This window comes from Cetorhinus maximus, chromosome 27 (assembly GCF_964194155.1).
Source record: "Cetorhinus maximus chromosome 27, sCetMax3.hap1.1, whole genome shotgun sequence".
Lineage (NCBI taxonomy): Eukaryota > Metazoa > Chordata > Chondrichthyes > Lamniformes > Cetorhinidae > Cetorhinus > Cetorhinus maximus.
In genome coordinates this window covers 28,306,788-28,331,615 of record NC_135905.1, presented here as the reverse complement: position 1 = coordinate 28,331,615, position 24,828 = coordinate 28,306,788, and the positions used below count along the sequence as shown (strand labels likewise).

General features: G+C 44.8%; 1 protein-coding gene across 1 annotated transcript in view; it reads left to right on the top strand.

Annotated features, from left to right (window-relative positions):
• Window positions 1-24,828, top strand: part of spock2 (SPARC (osteonectin), cwcv and kazal like domains proteoglycan 2) — a 65,992-nt gene that overhangs the window by 9,076 nt on the left and 32,088 nt on the right. Inside the window, exon 2 of the mRNA XM_078530940.1 lies at window positions 22,066-22,108. Within this exon, the coding sequence (XP_078387066.1) occupies window positions 22,066-22,108 (43 nt within the window). The remainder of the gene's footprint in view (window positions 1-22,065; window positions 22,109-24,828) is intronic.

The window sequence follows — 24,828 nt, the reverse complement described above, 5'->3', positions numbered from 1 at the left end:
GCGTATTGAAGCAAGAAAGTTATAATAAACCTGTATCGAACACTGGTTAGTCTCACCTGGGGATATTGTGTGCAGTTCTGGGCACCACACTTTTAGGAAGGATGTGAAGGCTTTAGAGAGGGTGCAGAAAAGACTCTCAAAAATGATTCTGGGGATGAGCAACTTCAGCTATCTGGATAGCTTGGAGAAGTCGGGACTGTTCTCCTTGGAGAAGAAAAGGTCGAGAGGAGTAAAAACAGAAAGTGCTGGAAAAACGCAGCAGGTCAGGCAGCATCTATGGAGAGAGAATTGGACTCAATGTTAACTCTATTTCTCTCTCCACAGATGCTGCTTGACCTGCTGAGGTTTCCCAGCATTTTCTGTTTTATTTCCAGCATCCGTAGTACTTTGCTTTTATTTTAAGGTTGAGAAGAGATTTGATAAAGATGCTGAAAATTATGAGGGATCTGGACAGAGTAGAGGGGGAGAAAGTGTTCTCTTTGGCAAAGGATCAAAAACCAGAGAACAGTGAATCAAAGTGATTTGGCAAAAGAAGCAACAGCAGCATCATAGCATTCCAAAAGTACTAAATAATCAAGGGGCGAAAGAGGGGGAGGAAACAAATACAATAACTATCACTAGAGAAAATGTACGAGGGAAACTATTGGGGTTAAAGGCCAATAAGTCCCCTGGACCTGATGGGTTGCATCCTAGGATATTAAAGGAAGTAGCTACATAAATAGTGGATCTTCTAAGAATTCTTAGATTCTGGAAAAGTCCAAGAGGATTGGAAAACTGCCAACGTAATGCCCTTATTCAAAAAGGGAGGGAGAAAAAAAACAGGTAACTATAGACCAGTTAGCTTAACATCCATCACTGGGAAAATGTTAGAGTCTATTATAAAGGATGTAATAGCAGAGCATTTAGAAATACATAATATAACCAAGCAGAGTGAGCAATGCTTCATGAAGGGGAAATCATGCCTGACAAATTTATTAGAATTCTTTGAGGAGGTAAAAAGCAGGATGGATAAAGGGGAACCAGTAGATGTAATATATTTGGATTTCCAAAAGGTGCTCGATAAGGTACCGCACATAAGGCCACTTAATAAGATAAGAGCCCCTGGTGTTGGGGGCAGTATATTAGCATGGATAGAGGATTGGCTAACTAATATAAGACAGAGGGCAGAATTTTATATTCAGCGTGCGGGGGGAATGCCTGACGTGCCGGAATGTAAAATGACACGTGATGATGTCAGGCGTGTGTTTTGACATCATCACGAACTTGCTGGTCATTGAAAGGCCTATTTAGACCATTAACTAGGTAATTAAGTTGAATTTTATGCTGCCCGTCCAACCTAACGGTTGACGGGCAGGTGAAAAGGCCAAGCAGCCTTTAGGATTTTTAGGAAACCTCATCCACAAGCGGGATGAGGTTTCCTAGAGCTAATACTGATGAAATAAAAACCTTATTTTGAAAATAAAAGCATGTCCCATCTCATGTGACGCAGTCATATGAGGGGACATGTTTCATTTAATTTTTAATGTCCTTATATATTTTTTTAAAAAGCGTTTCAATCTCCCTGAGGCACGGAGCTGCCTCAGGGAGATTGAATTGCTCATTCACGTGCATGCGCGAAAGACAGCTGGATCCGACTCCCTTCTCCCCCCATTCACACAGGTAGCGCTCAGTGCTACCGCTCGCGATCCACGCAGGACAGGCCTTAATTGGCCGGCCTGCATGAAATCTCAGTTTGGGGCCAATCGCAGGCAGCGGTTGGCTCCTTGACCGTTCCCGCCAAGATCACCTGACGACTGGAAAATCCTGGCCAGAGAGTTAGATAAGGGGGGCATTTTCAGGATGGCAACCTGTAACTAGTGGAGTGCCACAGGGATCAGTGCTGGGACTTCAACTATTTACAATATACATTAATGACTTAGATGAGGAAAGTGAATGTACTATCGCCAAGTTTGTGGATGACACAAAAATAGGTGGGAAGGCAAGGGGTGAGGATGACACGAAGAGTCTACAGAGGGCAATAGACAGGGTAAGTGAGTGGGCAAAAATTTGGCAGATGGAATATAATGTGGGAAAATGTGAGGTTATGCATTTTGGCAGGAAGAATAGAGGAGCTGAATATTATTTAAATGGAGAAAGACTGCAGAAAGCTGCAGCACAGAGGGATTTGGGGGTCCTCCTGCATGAATCCCAAAAAGCTAACATACAAGTTCAACAGATAATAGGGAAGGCAAATGGAATGTTGGCCTTTATTTCAAAGGGAATGGAGTATTAAAAACAGGGAAGCCTTGCTAAAACTATACAAGGCACTAGTTAGACCACACCTAGATTACTGTGAACAGTTTTGGTCCCCTGATCTAAGGAAAGATATACTGGTATTGGAGGCAGTCCAGGGAAGGTTCACTAGGTTGATCCTGGGTATGAAGGGATTTTCTTATGAGGACAGGTTGAGTAGGTTGGGCCTGTGCTCATTGGAGTTTAGAAGAATGAGAGGCGACCTTATTGAAACATATAAGATTCTTAGGGGGCTTGACAGGGTAGATGCTGAGACGTTGTTTCCCCTTGTGGGAGAGCCTAGGACCAAAGGGCATAATCTCAGAGTAAGGGGTCACCCATTTAAGACAGAGATGAGGAGGAATATCTTCTCTGAGTGTAGTGAATCTGTGGAATTCTTTACCACAGAGGGCTGTAGAGGCTGAGTTGTTAAGTATCTTCAAGGCTGAGATGGACAGATTTTTAATCAGTAAGGGAATCAAGGGTTTCGGGGAAAAGGCAGGAAAGGGGAGTTGAGGATTATCAGATCAGCCATGATCTCATTGAATGGCGGAGCAGACTTGATGGGCTGAATGACCTACATCTGCTCCTATGCCTTATGGTCTTATGAGGAAAAATCATTTTATGAAGTGACTGGTTAGGATCTGGAATGCACTGCCTGGAAATCTGGTGGAGGCAGGTTCAATTGTGACTTTCAAAAAAGAATGTGATATTACTTGGAGAGAAAAAGTTTGCAGAGCTACAGGGAAAAGATGGAGGAGTGGGATGAAGCGTTTTGCTCTTACAAAAGGCCAGCATGGAGGCTGAATGGCCTCCTCCTGTGCTGTAACTATTCTATGATTCTAAGACCAAATGTAATATAAATTAGGAAGGAGGCACACAAAACCAGCGCTCCTTGTGACTGGACATGAGTCACTGTCCATGGTGCCAAGACTGTCTGGTATTAGTTATGTAATTGATAGGGTAAGGGTTGGCAAAGGAGAAGCCTGTCCATTCTTCCAAGAGTGGTTTCCTACCCTGTCCTTTGGATGTGATGTCCAACATCTGCCTGCTCCTGTGGTACAGATGCCACTATTCAAATTGTCCAATGCTTTTCCCTTCGCTTAAAAAAAATACACCCGAAACTAGATTAACTGGTCATTAATTTCATTGTTACTCGCAGGATCTTGCCCCAACAATGACAGTGACCACATTTCAAAGTCTTTCATTGGCTATAAAACGCTTTTGGAGCATCCTGAGGCTGTGAAAGGCACTATAAAAATGCAAGTTATTTCATGCACTTCCTGATTGTAGCATCAAGAGCAACATTTTACAAACAAAATGGATGCAGCAACATATTAATGGCAGGAAGCAAACCAATCGAATGTTAAACATTTCCACAAGCAACTCTGTAGAGGAGCCCAAGGAAAAGATTGTCTTGGCTGAATCATAAGTATTCATCAAAGTCGAGGCATTCTTGTTCCAGAGACTGCTGGTGTAATAGATGCCTACGGTTGAGTCAGGCTCCCGTGACCTTAGTTCAGTGTACAACAGAAGCATTTCACACAATAGCTAATTGCTTTTGCTGAACTACATTAGTGTCGGAACCTAATTGTATGTAATGCTGCTGCAAGAAATTTAATTAAATGGTCCTTCACCTGCATAAATTTGCAATTTTCAATATCGTGAAGCCAAATTATTTTGTATATCCTACAATCACATTGGCCGGGAGTATCTAATCAATGTGTCACCTAGTATCAAGGAGCCTTGGGACCATGTTGAAGACTAAATCCGTGCTCCCATTAATTTCTACAAATTGCTCACACTATCAGACCTTTATATTCTCATTTAGGTTTACAAAGGAAAAGGCTTGCATTTATCAAGCGCCTTTCACTACCTTAAGAGGTCATGAAATGCTTTGTAGCCAATGAAGTATTTCTTGAAGTGTAATCACTGTTGAAACGTGCCAGATAAATTGCACACAGCATGGACCATTGACAACAAAAACAGCAATGAGATAATCTGTTTTGGTGATGCTGGTTAGGAGATAAACATTTTGTCAGGACTGAGGGGACAACTTCCCTGCCTTTTTTTGAACGGTGCCATTAGATCTTTTACATTCTCCTGAGAGGCCAGGCAGGCTATTAGTTTAAAGTCTCCTCCAAAAGGCAGTACCTTTGACAGTGCAACACTCCCACAGTGCTGTGCAGGGACTGTTGACCTGGATTATAATCTGAAATCTCTGGAGGTGGCCTTGAACTCTAAAAATTTCTGACACTGAACTCAGTGCGCTACCCACTGAAACAAGGCTAAGATTTTGAGTTTCTGTTTTAGGTTTAGCCACTGACAAAGCCACAGTGGTTAAAAGGGGCCCTTCCTGAGCCTCCAGGAGGACGGAACTGGATATCTCAGTAAATAACAGCTATCGGTGCAAAGAGCATTGAGTTGGTTGGTCTGCTGTGACTCCTGGGGGCCACAAGTGGCTCTCGGGCCTGCTGTAGGAGTAGTGGGCTGTTTAAAGCCCCTGTCACGTGAGACGCCAGTGAGTATAGTTCATGTTCTGTCATGCTAGCCCATCCAGGCAGATCAGTGAAACATCACAGTCGTTACACAGCTGATGAAGTTGATCGTTGACACTCAGCCCTGTGTTAGCGCTCCCTTGGTTGCTCCAGCTGTGCTGACTAATGAGACCAGCAACAACTAGTGTTTATATAGCACTTTTAACAAAGCACAATATCCCAAGGTGCTTCACATAAAAATTGGCACCAAGCATAAGGGCAGGTGTCAAAGAGGTAGGTTTGAAGGGGAGGAAGTTTCAGAGTTTAAGCTCTAAATGGCTGAAGACATGGCCGTCAACAGCGGAGAGAACCGAGGGCATACTTCATCAATACAACTCAGTATCAGACCAAAGGGGCTCTTTCACCCTGGAACATAACATAAGAACATAAGAAATAGGAGCTGGAGTAAGCCGAGGCCATTAGGCTCCTGGAGTCTGCTCCATCATTCAGCAAGGTCAGGCCTTACTGAGGTGAGAGTGACTGCCCTTGACATCAAGGCAGCATTTGACTGTGTGTGGCATCAAGGAGCCCTAGCAAAACTGGAGTCAATGGGAATTTGTTGGGGGGAACTCTCTGCTGATTGGAGTCATACCCAGCACAAAGGAAGAAGGTTGAGGTTGTTGGAGGTCAATCATCTCAGTTCCAGGGCATCACTGCAGGAGTTCCTCAGGGTAGTGCCCTCGGCCCAACCATCTTCAGCTGCTTCATCAATGACCTTCCTTCCATCATAACGTCAGAAGTGGGGATGTTCACTGATGATTGCGCAATGTCCAGCACCATTCGCGACTCCTCAGATATTGAAGTAATCCATGTCCAAATGCATCAAGACCTGGACAATATCCAGGCTTGGGCTGACAAGTGGCATATAACATTCACTCCACACAAGTGCCAGGCAATGACCTAACAAGAGAATCTAACCATTTACCCTTGAAATTCAATTTTTAAAAATTTATTCATGGGATGTGGGTGTGGCTGGCTAGACCAGCATTTATTGCCCATCCCTAGTTGCCCTTGAGAAGATGGTGGTGAGCTGCCTTCTTGAACACTGCAGTCCATGTGGTGTAGGTACACCCACAGTGCTGTTAGGGAGGGAGTTCCAGGATTTTGACCCAGCGACAGTGAAGGAACAGCGATATATTTCCAAATCAGGATGATGAGTGACTTTGAGGGGAACTTCCAGGTGGTGGTGTTCCCATGTCTCTGCTGCCCTTGTCCTTCTAGATGGTAGTGGTCGTGGGTTTGGAAGATGCTGTCTAAGGAGCCTTGGTGTGTTTCTGCAGTGCACCTTGTAGAAGGTACACACTGCTGTAACTGTGGGTTACTATTGACCAGAAACTGAACTGGACTAACCATATAAATACAGTGGCTACAAGAGCAGGTCAAAGGCTAGGAATCCTGCAATGAGTAACTCCCCTCCTGACTCCCCAAAGCCTGTCCACCATCTCCAAGGCACAAGTCAGGAGTGTGATGGAATACTCTCCACTTGCCTGGATGAGTGCAGCTCCAATAACACTCAAAAAGCTTGACACCATCCAGGACAAAGCAGCCCGCTCGATTGGTATCCCATCCACAAACATTCACTCCATCCACCATCAATGCACAGTGGCAGCAGTGTGTACCATCTACAAAATGCACTGTAGGAACTCACCAAGCCTCCTTAAACAGCACCTTCCAAACTCTCAACCACTGCCATCTAGAAGGACAAGGACAGCAGACACATAGGAACACCACCACCTAGAAGTTCTCCTCCAAGTCACTCACCATCCTGATTTGGAAATATATCGCCATTCTTTCACTGTCACTGGGTCAAAATCCTGGGACTCCCTCCCTAACAGCACTGTGAGTGTACCTACACCACATGGACTGCAGCGGTTCAAGAAGGCAGCTCACCACCACCTTCTCAAGAGCAATTAGGGATGGGCAATAAATGCTGGCCCAGCCAGTGACACCTATATTCCGTGAAAGAATTTTTTAAAAATCGGATTGTGGCCTTAACTTCAGTTTCCTGTCTGTCTCCACATAACCTTTGACTCCCTTGTTGATCAAAAATCTGTCTACCTCAACCTTGAGTATATTCAATGACCCACTGCTCCCTGGGATAGAGAATTTGAGAAATTAACCATCCTTTGAGAGAAGAAATTCGTGCTCATTTCCATCTTGAATGGGAGACCCCTCGTATTTAAATTGTGTTCCCTGGTTCTGGAATCCCCACAAGGGGAAGCATCCTCCCTTTTACCCTTTCAAGCTCCCTCCGAATCTTATGTTTCAATAAGATCACCTCTCATTCTTCTAAACCCCAATGAGTATTGGCCCAAGGTGCTCAATCTTTCCTCATAAGAACATACGATTAAGATCTGGAGTAGGCCATTCAGCCCCTCAAGCCTGCTCCACCATTCAGTAAGATCATGGCTGATCTGACTGTGGCCTCAACTCCACATTCCGCCTACCCCCGATAGCCTTTGACTCCTTTGTTAGTCAAGAATCTATCTACCTCTGCCTTAAAAATATTCAATGACCCTGTCTCCATCACTCTCCAGCGAAGAGAGTTCCAAAGATTCACAACCCTCTAACAGAAAAAAATTCTTCTCATCTCTGTCTTAAATGGGAGACCCCTTTTTAAACTGTGTCCTCTCGTTCTAGTCTCTCCCACCAGGGGAAATATCCTCTCAGCATCAACTCTGTCAAGTCCCCTCAGGATCTTGTTTCAATAGGATCACCTCCCAATCTCCTAAACTCCAACGGATACTGGCCCAGCCTGTCCAACCTTTCCTCATGAGACAAGCCCTTTGTTCCAGGAATTGGCCTAGCGAACCTGACCTGTGATCCTGAGCTGTTGGATTTTCAGGCAGGTAAAAGTGCCACCATCTCGGGGCAGTGTTAAAGGTTGGACTCCCCATTTAACCTTTACATTTGAAGCAAATGGACAAATAAGTAGCTACACGATGGGGAGATGCTTTTAACTGTTAGTATGAACAGTTCCTCACTTCCTCATGCTTTCACATGATGGCCATTCCTAGGTCAGAGATGCAAGCTCTTTAATGGCTCACAAGAAACACACGGTAGTTGGGCTGGTCAAAATGCTGAACTTAAGCTGCCTTTAACCCTCCGTGACCTCACTCGCTTCCCCACGAGTCACTAGGTGTCTCCACGTTGCTGTTCCACACAGGATGAAATTGAACCCGTGCCCTAAAAGCCCACAGCCCACAGTAAGAGGGAGACTCCTCCCATTCACAGTGCCACTTGAACAAGGTAATGGGTGAAACGTTCTGGTAATTCAGGTTTATTGTGGGAAATTAAAAAAGGAAAATGATAAATTAAAATTAAAAAATTAAAAATTTATAAATTTAAAAATCATTCACCAATTGGCAAATTCTATTTAGAAAGATTTCTGTTAAACATCGCCTCAGAGCTCAGACCCTCTCAAACCGCGTCAAATCTAATGAGCTACATGGAGGTGTAGTGGCTGCTGTTAAAAGCAAACACAGCAGCCATTTTAAGCACAGCAAGATCCCATTAATAGTGATGAATTACCATTAAATCTGTTTTTGGTGGAGCTGGTTGAGGGAGAAGTGTTGGCCCTTTGGGATGTGAGGAGAATGTAAGCCCTTGAACATCCTTTCCAAGCTCAGATTGAATATTAATGTTAAGAAACAGATCAGACATAACAACAATCATTCATCTGTGGTGGGAGGTGTACCGTTTAACCATTAGTTTAGCAGGCAAGGATTCATTTGAGATTTCATAAGCATTTCTATTTTAATAATGCAAAATTCAGCATGACCTTGGAGATGCTGAGGAGGATTGCTTTGCCTGACAGCACAGCTCTTAGCTGAAGGTGAAAGCAGCACTATTTTAAAACACAGACTTGAGACCTGGTTTCTTCATCAGAGCTAATTTCCTTAATTCGAGCAGCCTAATTCAGTGGCTGCTGCCTGGGTTCCCTCACGGCACAGAGGGTAAAGGCCTGAGCCACACAGGACAGAATCGCCTCGGTTACAGTAGGGCGTAGGGAAGCTCAGTCTTAAGATTAGAGCTCAGTTGCTCGGGAGTGAAATGTGGAAGCATTTTTTTCACACAAAGAGCCGTAGAAGTGGGTCAGCTCTCTTTCTCCACCTCCCCACCCCCACCACTCCAATCTCAAAGGGCTGGGGTTGAAAGAGATGGGGGTCAAATAAAATTTTCAAGACTGGGGCTGACATTTTTATCCGGCAAGGGTATCAGGGATTTGGACTTGAGGTGCTGATTTGCCATAATTTAATAGATTGGTGGAACAGGTCGGAGGGGCTGATTGGCCCCCTCCTGTCCCACCCTGATGTTCTAGTGGAAACATCACAACACAGGCGATTGGCAACACATATGTTGATTAAATGGATCCTGATTATGGGACTGGTATCAGTTTTATATTTATCCAGATACTAAGCTGTTGTTGTGGCTCGATGCGGTCATTTCATTTCCTCAGTAACTATCTGCAGTAATAGTGATATCATTAGTTAATCAAGTAGTTAACTGGTTTAAGCCCTGGGTGTAGCTCTCTGCCATCTTGTCTCTCCCCTCCCTTCCCCAGCCCTTCCCTATCCTCCGCCCCCCCTCCCCCACCACTTGGCACACCTCCTCATGGCAAAGATGGGCTTCCATCTGCCATTCGCAAACTTCCAACCAATCTACCAGGCAACAAACCAAGACCTGGGAGGTGGGATTAGGCTAGGGGGCAACTCATTGGGCAGCACGGACCTGGTGCACCAAGTGGCCTCCTTCCGTACTGTAAATTTCTATGATTCTGAGACTTGAAGGTGAGGGTGGCACCCGCTGAACCAAGGCTGGCAGTAGCCCAGGGGTTGCTGTAGATTGTTAGTGTACCACGGTGGAGAAGCTGGACGCACTCCTTCTGGTCACGTCACACCACTATCGTAAGTCGCTATCAGCAGTTGGATCTGGCTTAGTGTCGCCGTACCTGGTGATCACGTGCCTTTATTAAAGGGATTGCCTGCAATGGGCCCAAGCTTTAACCTTGATCTGTTGGAGGAACTGGACGCAGTCTGGCATATTTCTCATGAGGTGGGGTCCACTCATAGCCTGTACTGAAGGGATTGTCTTATATTGGTTTGACTTAGTGTAAATTTATTTCCTCCTAACTTACTAATTGTTTTATTTTTCTTTCCCACGCTTTCTCTCCATCTTGTGCTGCCGGTCAGGAAGTGGAGGTTAGTGGTAGTTCTACTCTAGTGAATTGCTAATTTGTGGTTACCGTAAATATTCTAGTATATGGTTTAGTTCCTGGTTACCATAAATACTCTTATTTCTGTTACTGTAATTCTGTAATACATCTTTTAATTACCATAAATACTGTTGTATTACAAAAGAGAAATAGAACCTTATTTAAATTCAAAACAGAGACATTTGAACAAAGAAGCTGTATTTAATTATGTCTGCCAGATGTTATTTCCAAAATGGCTGCTCATATCTCTTATGGATCTGGCCAGCAGGTACAAACATGGCTACCTCTCAGTATTAGGCATCCACCCTGTGCAACCTAGGGCATCAAGCTGTGGATCAATAGGTAGTACTGTTGCCTCTTGCCCAGTAGATTTTGAATTTAATGTCCACTGTAGAGATTTAAGTACAAAAGCTAGACTCACTGCAGTACTGAGGGAGTGCTGCGCTGTTGGAGGTACCAATTTTGGCTGAGTAGTTGAGTGAAGATCTGCTATACAAACGACTGCTGATGTCACTGTTACATCATGGCCTATATCAGTCATTACCATAACCATTCTATGAATCCATTACACCTCCCCTAAGTATGCTATCAGCTATTTTAATAACTGTTCACTATTTTTCAAACTATTTACATTGCATTTACTTTAAACCATTTACATTGCATTGGCTCTACCACCTCCTCCCCGCAAAGTCCACCGGTCAGGGGTTAAGCCTTTGTGGTGCCTTCACCACTCTGCTGGACTGCATTGCTATAACTGCTACATGGTGGTCCTGAATTGGGTCTTTGGGTGGGTCAGCATCTCGCAAGCTGCTTGAAGTGTCCTTGGGGTCTCCATCACATATCTTGCAGTAATCGAAGGCCTGTGTTCTCCTTAACACCAATGAAATCAGGGCTCTCCTGTTGCGTTGGAAAGTACCAGATGCTGTTTGGACCAGGTATGACCTCGGTTGCTCCATTCTTTGAAGGACCACACCTTCTGATTTCCAATCTCGGATTCAAACCCTTTGGTCCAATGTTAAGGGGGCTAGAGTCCTGGCCCTATATCTGGAGTTGTAGTTGTGTTTCTCACAGAGGCCAGTCTCCCTGTTCCTTACCCTCTTGTGGTTGGCACGGGTTACATTGGTTTGGAGGTTCCTTGTGTCTTCAAACCTCAGCCCATGAGCAGTGTAACTGGTGAGAATCCATTAGCAAGAGGTATAGCATGGTGGTGCAGCAGGGCTGAGTGCCAGACTGAATTCTTGGTCATTAGGGCCTTGATGGTCCCTGCCACGCGTTCAGCCTCCCGTTAGCTTGTGGATGGAGAGGGGGAACTAGTGACACAAGCGATCCCATTGTCATCAGTAAATTTCCTAAAGCGGTCATTGGCAAATTGTGGACCATTATCTGAGACAGTTTCATCTGGAAATCTGTGTGTATAGAACATGGTCTGATCACCAATTCTGCTGTAGTGGCCACTTCCAACCACCTGGCATAGTAACCTACAGCAACAAGGTGTGTCTTGCCCTGATAATCAAAAGAGGTCGAGCCCCACTTTCTGCCAAGGTCGGTGTGGGAAGCGGAATGATACCAGGGCCTCTGTGGCTGTTAATTCTGTAGGTGTAGCAGGAGAGAATGATATCTTGGACAGCCTGCCCAGCCACCACACAGATTGCAGCGCTCATGCTCCGCACTTTGCAATTTCCAGGCGGCCTCCGTGGATCCTGTCCAGGATCTCTTCTCGCATGGACTTAGGAATGACCAGGCGGTGATCAAAAACCAAGAGGTCATCCACTATGGTTAATTGTCTGCACTATTCATGGTATTTACAGAGGAGCTGGTCCACAGGACTATATTTAGACCAACCTTTCTGGCAGAGTTCACTTACTTGGGCACATTCCACATCCTCTTTTTGTGCACTTCAGATGTTTTGCGGCTTTTTGGCGGTGATCGGCAAGAAGTTCATTATGGTCGAAGAGAATGCTTCTACTTTGGAGTCAAGTGTGAAATCCTGGGCAGCAGCTTGGTCCACTGTAGCTCTGGAGAGAGTGGCAGCCGTGGTCTGCCACTTACTGTCTACTGGTGATGCATCAGCATCAACCGAAGGCGGAACCTTTGAATGCTTAGGGGCATTTTAACAATCTCTGTGGAATTCAAAAGGATAATGAGAAGTTTGTGATTGGTCACTATGTGGAAGGGTAAGCCAATTAGGTAGTCGGAGAACTGCTCATGTGACTACCAGTGCTTCCTTTTCTATGGAGGCATAGCGTTGCTTTGTTTCTGTGAATGCCCTGGAGGCAAAGTGTGCAGGCTTCCTGTTGCCATCCCTCTGGATTTGAATGAGAACAGCACCAAGACTATTTGAAAATGCATCGGCGGCCACCACTGTGAGCAATGTTGGATCATAATGTGCCAAACACATTTGGAGAGACCAGCCTTTCCTGGACACGTCAAAATGCATTGGTTTGCTCAGTGTTGGCTTTTTTGTAGAAGATCCCTTCTGTGATGGTGGCTAGGTTTGAGATAAGTTTGCCAACCTGATTTACCATTCCGAGGAACCTCTGGATGTCTGTAGCACACTTTGGTTGGGGGAAGTTGCTGATGACTTTCACTTTTTGATAGCCTTTAATTTGAATAATGTGCCCCAGAAATTTGATGGTGGTTTAGGCAAATTCGGCACTTCTCATTTAAAATGAGACCTGCCTCTTGTAGGGCCTTGAGAACCTCCCAAACCCTGTGGTCATGCTCCTCTCTGATGGACCCATCGGTAAGGACATCACCCATGTGACATGCTACTCCTTGTTTACCTTCTAAGATACTGGACATGGTTCACTCGGTATCCCTGGAGCTGATGAGATGCCAACGCGAAGGTAGTTAAAGTGTCCAAACAGCATGATAAAGGTTGTTAACAGCCTGGATTCCCAGTCAAGGGGTATTTGCCAAAACCCGCCATTAGCATCAAGTTTGGTGAAGGGGATGCTGTTGGCAAGCTATGTCAGGCTTACCCTTCCACAGAGAGACCAATCACAAACTGTTCATTACCCTCTTGAATTCCACAGAGATTGTTAAAATGCCCCTAAGCATTCAAAGGTTCTGCCTTCGGTTGATGCTGATGCGTTCACCATTGGGTGGACTTCCCTCTGTTTAGTTGTGTGCAGTTAGCGCACAGCCTGAGCTGACTGTTTGGGGACTGTTTCCAGGCCCGAGTACCACGGGGATGGTTCTGTGACTGGGGATATGACGCCTCTGTGCAGCATGTGGTCAAGTTCCTCTTTGGCTCTCGGCAGTAGAGGATGCGGTTTACCCTCCTGGGGGTAAATGAGCACACCGACGTAGCTCTGGAAGCAGTGTAGTATGGTATTTGTTTTTTCAGATTACCAAGCCCCTGGAAGAGTTGTGGGAATTCTCAGCAGAGTTCAGTCCTGTTGTCTGGTTGAAAAAAATGTATCCACTTTTTGCAGAATGTCCAGTTGCACACATTCCTACCAGGTAAAGAGACACTTTGATTATGCAGAACATAGAGGGTCTCTGATCTGTCGCCCGTTGTGGCAAAGAGTGGCTGTGATCTGACCTTTCACCTGCAGATTCGTTCCCCTGGACCTTGAAGTTTAATATTTGATGGCTGGACAAGAACTGTGTTGTGCCATGCTAAATGATCGGTCAGTATGGAAACACCAACGCCAGTGTCAAGCTTAAAGCGGTTTTTAAAACCTTTAACTTCCAAAGTGACGGACCAGCAGTCTTATTGATGGTCTTGTACCACTCCCAGGAAACCGGAGATGGTGTTTGTTTGTGGCCCCTATTCTGCATGACTTGTAAGTCGTAATTATTCCATTTTCATATTTATTCTGTTGTTTTCTCCTCTTATTGGATGTTTTGAATAAACTGAATTGCTGGAAGTGTCCTGCCCTCCCACATCGGAAGCACTCTGCACCCCCTGTTGGGCAGTCTCGCTGGCTGTGTCGTCTCTTTGCAGCACAGCGTAAGCTCCTCAAGATGGCTGCTGTAGGGTTTCCCGCCCTTTTGGCAGGTGTGGCGAGCTTTTGCGTGGGTGGGTTTTACGTCCTGAGCCCCATGAGTTCATTCGTCGAGGAAACTCAAATTGCACGGCTTCATATACACTTGTTGATTGAAGCTCGCTATCAATCACGGAGAGAGACCGACATAAGAACAAACTGTGATTGTTTATTGCAACAGAGGGCAGAGCACTCAATCCTTGCATGTTCCTACAACCACCTCCAGCTCTAGACTTACAGTTAACCAGTAGCCCACACAGTACAGTGATTGGTCAGTACTGTCACATGGTTGGTCCACTTGCATTCTCTTAAAGTTACATGGTACTCCACTTTACCACATCCCTCCCCCTTTACTTAAAAAACACAGTTGGCAAACTTAATAACGTGAACTATTTACACTAATGTCTATTTATAAATCAAGTCTCTCAAGAGGCTTTCTCAGACGCGTTGAGAGTCGTAGTTCAATAACCTCGGCTGGTTTTTCCCAGATCTCCTTTTCGGGGGACAGTTGTCCACTAGGTTCCTCAGTGGATGATTTCATCATCTCCCGGGTGCAGTCACGTTCACTCCTGCTGCCCCTCCCCTCCGAGCTGAAACAGATAAGGGACAACAAGCACAAAGCCACATAGAGAGAAAAAATTGTTTTTCTTTTCGAGGATTGTCAATAATTCCTCTTTTTCTTCCTGCATGTCCCGTATCTTGGTCTTTTCTTTAATTTTGCTATTGGCTGGATTAAACTCAGGCGTGAGCTGCACATGAGTAAGCTCAGTAGTTGGGTTTTCCAACAGCTCTTCTGAGGACCCAGGGCCTTCTAATTTTAAAACTTCATGGCTTTTATGCAGCTGCTGCTTCAGCTGTTTCAATTCTTTCCTATTCCCATTAATAGTTTCCTGGAGAATTTCATATCATTGCCCCTTCTCAGCTAATTCGTGCCTTAACTCGGCCAGAGACAGGTTTAACTCTTCCTTTTCTTCTTCATATCCTTTTAGTGGCACAAATTGGGAGCTAATTGAATTTTGTAACGCACGAAATAGGCTTTCCTTTTTTCAAAGGATGCTGACTTCAGCTTGAACTGAAGCTTCCAATCTTAAAAGATATTTCCTTTATTCAAGTATCTGAATGTATGTTCTCCAATGATGGACATCGACACTCCAGTATCAACTTCCATCTTACCGGGTTGTCCATTGACTATAATGCCTTTTTGGATTGGTTTGGTTCTACCCACTTTCAGTTATATAATGAATGGGTGTCTGATTCTATTTCTTCTGGTTCTTTCATGAGACATATGTCACGATTTCTCCCTTTGCCTTTAAAATGCTGCCTCAGCCTATCCCTGCAGTGCTGCCTTATGTGAGCATAGCGGTGGCAGAATAAGTATTCGGCTTGTTTGAATTGTCGATCGCCCACTGGATGGCTGGATGCATTTCTCTCATTCATTTTGTGGGTTTTCACTGTGGTACCGCTGTTTTTTACTGATCTGAACATAGGGGGCATTTCCCGTCTTTCTGTGGGGTCCGATGTTTTCGCACCTTGTAGTTGCCGGTCTGTCCCACCCACCAGATGGACGGCACCATTTTGTGCATTTCTTATAGCTTCCGAATTTCTAACAGCACTCTCCATGGCTGTGGCTAATTCTAATGCCTTATTGAAGTCTAGATTAGTTTTGGCTAGCAAACGCCTTTGAATAGTGTCATCTCCAATCCCGCATATCAGCCGGTCTCTCAACATATCACCAATGAAAGTTCTGAATTCGCAATATTCAGTTAATGCCTTTAAAACGACCACACAGTCAGCTATTGTCTTCTCCGGAAGCCTGTTCCTTGAATTGAACTTGAAGCGCTGCATAGTAACTGGTCTCAGGTGGCTCTGTACAATTTTTATTAATTCATCGAAAGTCTTCAAGTCTGGGGCGCTGGGTGACGTGAGGCTGCGGATCAGCCCATGTGTTTTGCTCCCGCATGAGGACAAAAGAATTGCCCTCTTCTTCTCCTCCCCTGTGATAGTCATCAGTGGTAAAAAAGTACGCTAGGTGTTCGACATACTGAGACCAGTCGTCTGAAATGGGGTCGAATGGATCGACACGCCCGAACTGCGGCATCATGAATGACGGCAAGGGGACTGCGCTTCCGATGGCTTCCCAGTTAATGACAAATTCAGGTGTATAACTTACCGTGGCTTCCTTGACTGCCATCGGGTCGATTCGTGTTTTGTCTTCCGCAGAGTTGCCTTCTCCCTGGGGTCTCTTTATAATTTTCCACACATGGCTATTTTTCTAGCATGTACCCTTTTAAATGTACTGCCGCTTTAAGAGTGGTCACTTTCTTTAACTCTGTCTCTGCAGTTGTCGGCTTTTCTGTGCTGGGTTTCGTGCTCTTTTCAAGTTTTTGGTGGGATCCCCGCGGTCGACATTCTGCTGGGGTTTTTTCTTTTTTTTTTAAATTTAAAACTGCAGCACTGCTTTCTGCTCTGATTGCCGTCTATTTTACAACATAAGTACAGATTCTCTTTCTAATGTTTTGCTCATTCATTATTTTTTTTCCTCGTCGCCAGTTTTATGTCTTGAGCCTATGAGTTCACTAGTCGAGTAAACTCGAATTGCGCGCCATCATATACACTTGTGGCTGATGCTCGCTATCAAGAAAGGAGAGACCGACCTAAGAACAAACTGTGATTTTTTTTTATTGCAACAGAGGACAGAGTACTCAATCCTTGCATGTCCCCACAACCACCTCCAGCTCTAGACTTACAGTTAACCAGTAGCCCACGATGTGCAGTGATTGGTCAGTACTGTCACATGGTTAGCCCACTTGCATTCTCTTAAAGGTACATGGTACTTCACTTCATCACAGTGGGGCTACCATGCTTGGGCCTAAATGGTGAGTGGACATCTCCGAAGCCTTGGTGTGTTGGCTGGTGAGAGGCCAATTTCACTTGGTTCGGCCTGACTAGCACCGTGAAGTGGCCAATCGAGTGTGTGATTGTCCTTCAAGACCTTATGTTAGCAACAACTAGCTACAGTGAACGAGTCAGTAAGGAGCGATTTGATGGATTCTCCTGGTTTGTGGGATCTGTGGTTGAAGCGCCCTCGCTCGACACCGAAGTTCCGTTTTGGAGTAAAAAAAACGCGTCGAAGGCTTTTAAGACCGATTCAAAGTCTGTGGAACTTCTACCCCCTGCCTGAGATGGCTCTCGCCAATGATAGGCTCTAGGGTGAAGTGGAATGAACTAGCCTGGTGCTTCTGCTCTATGGTAAGGAGACCTGAGGCTGCTCAATACCTCCAGACGTTACCCTCACCACGTCTTCCCTGGTCCGCCCCTGTGCGGGTCCTCAAGACTTTCGAACAGGCGGGGTTGGGGAGTGACTGTTTGTTGAGTGCTGCCATTGCTTTCCTATTGGCCTCCTGCTTAGGACCACATGCGGGCTGTCGTTCCGATCAGGGTTTGTTCCAGTTGCGGCCTGTGGGTATTCCATCAATGGTACCAATTCTGGGTTAGACTGGTGTCACCGCCGCTGCTGCCATGTTTCATATACTGGCAAGCGGCTTGGTGTATCTTATCCAGAGAGACTGTAGCCTGACTCAGGTAGTTACCTCAAACTGGTTTATTTACATGATGAGCTACTGAGTAGGCACATCTCCTCCGAGTGCTGCCTGCTCTGTCTGCTGTACAGAGCGTCTAGCACATGACTACTGACATCACTATTACATAATAGCCCATAGCACTCATTACCATAACTATTCTATTAACCCCTTACAGGCAATAATGGTAGCTAGTTGTTTTCTTCCCATTCAGTCTGTGCATCGCTCTCCTGCACTAGTGGACCCTTGGTCACCCCTTCCCTCCTCTAGGCCCATATGATGTCTTTCCAGCAAATGGAAACTCAGTCTCGTCTGATTAGCAGAGAAAGCTCTGGCCCTCGCCCTCAAGACGCCTATCTTCACAGATCAGCAAACGTGCAGGCTGTGGGTGGCGTATCCCTCGCTTTTTAATTAAACAAACACCTCCTCCTCAATGGAACAAATTAACACTCAGATGCTGAAACAGTCCAGGGTGTTGTTCTCAAGCCTTTACAACACCAATTAGAGAGCTCGGTCCAGAAGCTTATATTTGTTTGTGGCGTCCATTGTATGGACCTCAGCAGCTAAAGTCAATGCAATGCGGCAGTATTGACTGATGGTGACCGAGGCTGTAACACACAAGATTGCAGTGCCAAGGGAGTACTGCACTGTTAGAGCTGTTGTGTTTCAGTTGAGACATTAAACAGAGGCCCTGTCTGCACTCTAAGGCAAACATAAAAGATACCATGACACTATTTCAAAGGTGGGCAGGGGAGTTCCCCCCGATAACCAACATGGCTAAAGTAGATTATCTGATCATTATCACATTGCTGTTTGTGAGAGCTTGCTGTGCACTATTTGGTTGCCACCTTTCCTATACTACAACAGTGACTACACATCAATAAGTACTTCGTTGACTGTAAAGTCTTCTGGAACATTCTGAGGTTGTGAAAGTCGCTATAGAGACAAAAACCATTTTTTTTATAACTGCCACACGTATAAACATCACCAATTGAATAGACAACAACATGTGAATTTACAAATATACATAAGGAGCAAATAATGATTGAGTGTGATCTCAAGACATGCATTTAGTTAGTCTGAAGTATTCCTTTAATTCCAGGTGGTTCTGCTGACTTAGGCTATGCTTCCATGGTTGATGACGTTATCTGAAGCGCTCGATTGAGTTACTGCATCGTAAATCACTTCTCCCCATCAATTATTCTCTCTGTGGTGTCTGGCGCATTCTCTCCAGACAGAAAAGGGATCAATAAACACACTCTTTCAGAGTTGTCTTAGCCCAGCAGCCCCTTAGAGAAAGACTGCAGCAGCTTCAGCCCATTGATGGATTTCAGCTCCCCAGGAACAGAGTCGATAATGTCAGAAAAACAGGGCAATGCTCGGAACCACAGCCTGGTGATGGCATTGAGCAAAATTGGACCAAACCCATAAATGTGTTTGCAAGAGACTTCTTGGCCCGTTACTTTAATGGGATATAAAACCCATTTATTTCAAAAGCATTAAAACAGCAAATTGGACTCATCAACACGAGTCAAGATTTCAATAGTTAATACCCCACCCCAAAAGTCCTGGGGTTATATACTTGAATACCAAACAAGCACATGTTGTCTCTAATTTAGTTAGAGATATATTGGTATCGCTGAAATGAATAAATTATATTTGCTTGAAAATCTTGTATTGGCACATTTTTAATTGTCTTTACGCCCAGCATTGTAAACAACACCAAGTGAGATACAAAAATGCGAGAGATTATTTATTTATATATTAATGTAATTTCGCTTCCAAATGTTACTTTCCAATTTATTTTCTGACTGGTGAAAAGCTAGGAACAAGTGGAGGTCCAATGAGACTTGCAGGGCCAGGTACACAGCTTATTAAAATGTCATGAACAGCTATGGAAAATAATTAAAAAGGCTTTCAGTTGGCCTTCAGTAGCGAAACACACAAGGGGGCGGAAGTCGTGCTTCAGTGATACAAAGCCCTGGTTAGACCTCACCTGGAGCTACTGTGAGCATTTCTGGGCACCACACCTTAGAAAGGGTATATTGGCCTTGAAGGGAGTGCAGCATGGATTTACCAGAATGCTACCTGGACTCCAAGAGTTAAACTACATGGAGAGATTAAACAAACTAGCATTATACTCCTTGGAATTTAAAAGGTTAATACGCGATTTGATCAAAGTTTTTGAGCTATTAAGGGGAACAGAGAGAGTAGATTGGGAGATTGGTGAGGTGTCTAGGACTAGGGGCGTAATCTAAAAGTTAGAGGCAAAATTTGCAGTAGGAAACACTTCCACCACTCCTTCATTGCATGTAGAAGTTTGGAGCTCTCCCCTGTAAATGGCAATTTATGCTGGATCAATTAATTTTAAAACTGAGATTGATCGATTATATTTTTGTTAACTAAAGTTATTAAGGACTATGGGGCAAAGGTGGGTAAATGGAGTTAGGTTGCAGATCTGTCATGATCTCATGGAATCTCAATGGGCTGAATGGCCTCCTCCCATTCCTGCATTCCTAAATGACACTACACACTGTACTTTAAACAATCATGGCTCATTTTTCTCAGTAATATATTGAGTCAGTTCTTTTGTACACACTTGTTTGCCCTTATTCTGTGGTGGCATCTCTCCTTGTTTACTGTAAACCTATTGCTTTTAATAGTCAGTTAGCTTAAGCCCTGAAATTATTAGCCTTTGAAAGCTTGGTCCATTCATTTGAAATTCATCCCAGCTGTTATTTATTAGAGTGCACCTGTTTAAGTCGATCAGCATTTTGAAATACACTGACTGTGTGCTAATATTGGCACAGCACAGTTTCAGGGGCTTAATATTAAGGTGTCAGGTCAGAGCACTGCTACACCTCACCAGTTCTGAGCCACTGGACATTTTGGGGACTCCTCTGGCCGGGTAATGTGGTCTAATTTCACCTTCTCTCTGGTCGCTGGTGTCATATGGTCTTTGGTCCCTTGGTGACCTTTTTGCTGATACCCCTATTTAATTTGCTTCTTTGCAGTGAGTGCCCTGAGGGGTAGTGCCCAATTTGCATGGTTCCACTATTGGCCGTCATGCCCTCAGTCACCTGGGCCTTAAGCTCCGAAATTCCCTCTTCACCTCTCTCTCCCCTCCTTTTTTTAAGATGCTCCTTAAAACCCACCTCTTTGGCCTAGCCTCTGGTCAGTTGTCCTAATGTCTCCTCATTTGGTTCAGTGTCAATTTTTTTGTACAGTTGCTCTCTTTAAAATGCTTTGGAATGTATTATTACATTATAGGTGCTATATAAATGCAAGTTGTTGTCTTCGCAGGAAGCATCATAATATACAGGATAGATCATAATATAACCTAGAGCGATCCTAGACAAAGCTCCCTGTCCATTTACAGGCAGCTCTTCTGTGATTTGACCCTTAGTACCTTTCAAGTGTTCCAAACCTTGTGTTCACATTAACCTGGAACATATCTTGTAATGTGGATCTTATAAAGAGAGGAGGGAGTAGCATTTATAAAGTTTTTTTTTGCAGGGCATCCCAAAGTGTTTCACAGCCAATTAATGAAGTTTCAAATGTCATCATCTGGTGTCACGTTGTCAAACTTATGCAATGCAGACAAGGCCTTAGATTAATGTTTCATGAAAAGAGGCATCTCCAACAATGGACCAGTCCCTCAGTGCTGCACTGAATTAGCAACCTAGGTTATGTGGCGAAGTCCTAGAGTGAGGCACGAACTGATGACCTTCTGTCTTAGATGCATGAATGCCATCACTGAGCCAATCATATGGTCATGTAGTATGTAATATATTCTCCATCATGCCACCAGCAAAAAAGAATCTATAAACTGTACGGTTAATTGCATCAAGTGTTGAGCTGATGCTGTGGAGAAAATTAATATGGCTTGAATGGGTCAAGTTTGAGGAGATGTATCTGGCTTTGCAACATCAGTTCATTACAAGTATCAGTAAAGGCAGGGCAGGTCTCCCAATCAGAATAAGCAGAAATCTTCCCTTGTTTTGTGCTTTTCCTGGCAACAAGTGTGCATGGTGTCAGGGAAGTGGGAGGAATACAATCTCCGTCTTACTCCCATCCTTCCACCATTGCAGTCACTTTTAATTTGGTGTTCACACAGAAAACAGATTAAAATTTAATCCAATAATTTGTGTGCTGGAGAATTGCCGAAAGAGTCAGAGCAATATCCTGGGATGATGTGGGAGGGAGAGAGGGATCTGTGGGCACAAGCCAAAAAAAATTAATTTCATTTTTAAAATGATCAGGAGTAAAGAATGCAACAGTTGGTGAATGCAACAAGCCACTGAACTCCGAATAATAACGAATTGTCCCTGAGATTTGATAAGGTGTCACATGAATGCAAGTCTTGTATTGCTTTTAAAGTATGTCAGAGCTGCATTAAGAGATAGTGGATTGATGGTGTATACATGATTAATATTCTCTTTGAATTACAATACCTTTCTCCTTTTGTGCAGGATGACTACATCAGAAGCTGGGATCAGAAGCCTTTTGATGAAGGTGAGTCCTTCTATTTAAGAAAGGATATACTTGCATTGGAGGCAGTACAGCGATTGTTCCTGAGATGAAAGGCTGAGTAAATTGGGCCTATATTCCCTGGAATTTAGAAGAATAAGAGGTGATCTCATTGAAACGCTCAAGGTTCTTAAGGGGCTTGACAGGGTAGACACTGAGAGATTGTTTCCCTCGGCTGGGAATATAGAACACAGTCCAGGATAAGGGGCCAGTAATTTAGGGCTGAGACTAGGAGAAATTTCTTTACGCAAAGACTTGTGAATCTTTGGAATCCTCTACGCAGAGGGTTGTGGAGGCTCCATCGTTGACTATATTTAAGGCCGGGATAGACAGCCTTTTGGTCTCGGGGAATCGAGGGATATGGGTAGTGGAGTTGAGGCAGAAGTCAGCCTTGATCATACTGAGTGGTGGAGCAGGCTTGAGAGGCTGTAAGATCTACTCCTGCTCTTATCTCTTGTGCCCTTGTGTTCTGTAAATGTTGAGGAACCTTTTGGTGATTTTTGGGACCAAGGCCATGCCAGAATTTCATGAAACCTGGTTACTTAACAATTCTGTAGTTTTAGCACAGTGTCCTTCACTTCAGGTCCTGTACCTTGGTTGCAGGCTAGGCTGACGCTGTGTGTGCGTGTGTGTCTGCGTGCGTATGTCTGTGTCTGTCTGTGTCTCTCTCTCTCTCTGCCTGTGTGTGTCTCTCTCTCTGTGTCTCACTCTCTGTGTCTGTGTGTGTCTTTCTCTCTGCCTCTCTCTGTGTCTCTGTCATCTGTAAGGATTTCTCTCAATCGGCTAGGGGCATGAGTCAATGTTATGAAACCATGTCTTATTAATGACTGTTAAGGTGGTAAGAGAGCAGCAAGTTGGATAACTACTCTGGAAAAGCAGAATGAGTTTGGTGTCGAATGCTCAGTGTAGGAAATGCAAGCTCCCTGTGCTTAGCTAAATCGGTCCTACAAATATCTAGGATCTGAGGGATCACCAGGGTAGGGTCTCTCCAATTACTTGGCCCCTGTTGGAGCTTTTCTATCTGGTTTTGTTAGAATGTTAGATACTTTCAGGGCCCCTCATGGATTCGAATGTATCACAGATCCAGCTTTAGTGACCAGCTGTTAGATTTGGCTCACCACTCTCATTTCAGGGAGGGCAGCTTGTGGATGTAGCTTGGGATGGAGCTATCTGAAATGCCACCCATCATCCTTCTATACAGAACGTATATAGTTGGGGGAACTGAGCCAGTGACAGAAGAACTAGAATTTAGAGAAGGCCTATTAATGGCCACAGACAGCAGTGAGGTAACTGACCAGATAGTTGAGGGATAGGTATTGGTCCAGGACAGGTGTAACCCAGCACCAGACAAAGCAAGGTGATGAAATGCCTCCTGAGTGTGGCCAATCAGCTCTGAGTGGACAAGGGAATTGTCAGAGAATTGGCTCATCTAAGGAGTGGCAGTGTCAGATTGGTGGTTTTTCTCGGAGTCTCTCGCTAATTCTATTAACATGAGGAGTTCAGCCTGAGCAAAGAGGTGGGACAGAGAATAAAGGGATAACAAGGAACGTGGTTGGGTAGAATTTACCGCACATCTCTGGCCTCCTCCCCCCGCCCCCCCACATCGGTCTGCTGTTTCCTGCCGTGACAGAGATTAACACAGCAACACACAGCTGCCAGTGTTAAATGGATCAATACCTCAATGGCTCCTGGGCAGCGTTGTGTAGCCTGGTGTTGGGACTGCTTGTCCTTCTCAGCTATCAGAAATCAATTGTAAAAGCACAAAATAAATCAGCTGAGCATCACAGCCAGAGACGTGTGGGATGGTGCAGGGCTGAATGAGCAGAGGAGCCCTGCGAGAGAACTAAAGCTCGGTGTGAAGCACCTCAAACAATCATTGATTATGCTGCAGAAGAGACAGGTCCCCACAGAGGGACTGGGGGGGGCTATAAAGTTGGGAGTTTTGGGGCCACAGACAGGCTCTCGACAGCATTAACGTTTCGAGTCCAATATGACTTCTTCTGACGAAGCGTCATATAGGACTCGAAACGTTAACTCTCTTTCTCTCTCTACAGATGCTGCCAGACCTGCTGAGTTTTTCCAGCATTTTCTGTTTTTATTACAGATCTGCAGCATCTGCTTTTATCTTGACAGCACTCTCGCTCTTAGTGAGGCACAGCCATTTTATATTTGACCCGCAGCCAAACTCTGCTGAGCCGAGGCTTCAGAAACCCGGCTAGATTGGCATCACATAAGAACGCCTCCAAGCTGCCTTTCGTGTTAGCTTTCGCTTGATGGTTAATACTGATGTCGCCCAACAGAAGGGCTTCATACAATCTGGTGCGATTCCGTTTAGACTGAAGCTGACATGGTCACCGCAGTTGCGATTGATTGGATGCCTCTGCCAAAGAGCTGACACAGGCACAATGGGCCAAGTGGCCTCTCTCTGTGTTGTATCATTCTATGCCGCCCCCTCCAGCACTACTGTAGCCATTCCAGGGCCTGCCTTGCGTGGCATTTCCAGTTCGGCTGCTCTGTGTTATGGGACATGCCCTCCTATAAGCAGCATTGAAACTGTCCTCAGGGTCAGCGGACAGGGGAGCCTCTCATTCTAGGGCCGAGAGATTGGGCTGGGCATTTTACAACACTGATTACACTTCAAAGTCTGTAGATGAGATGATCTGGGAGATTAGATGTTGTATAACTGTGACTCCCCGACACACTGC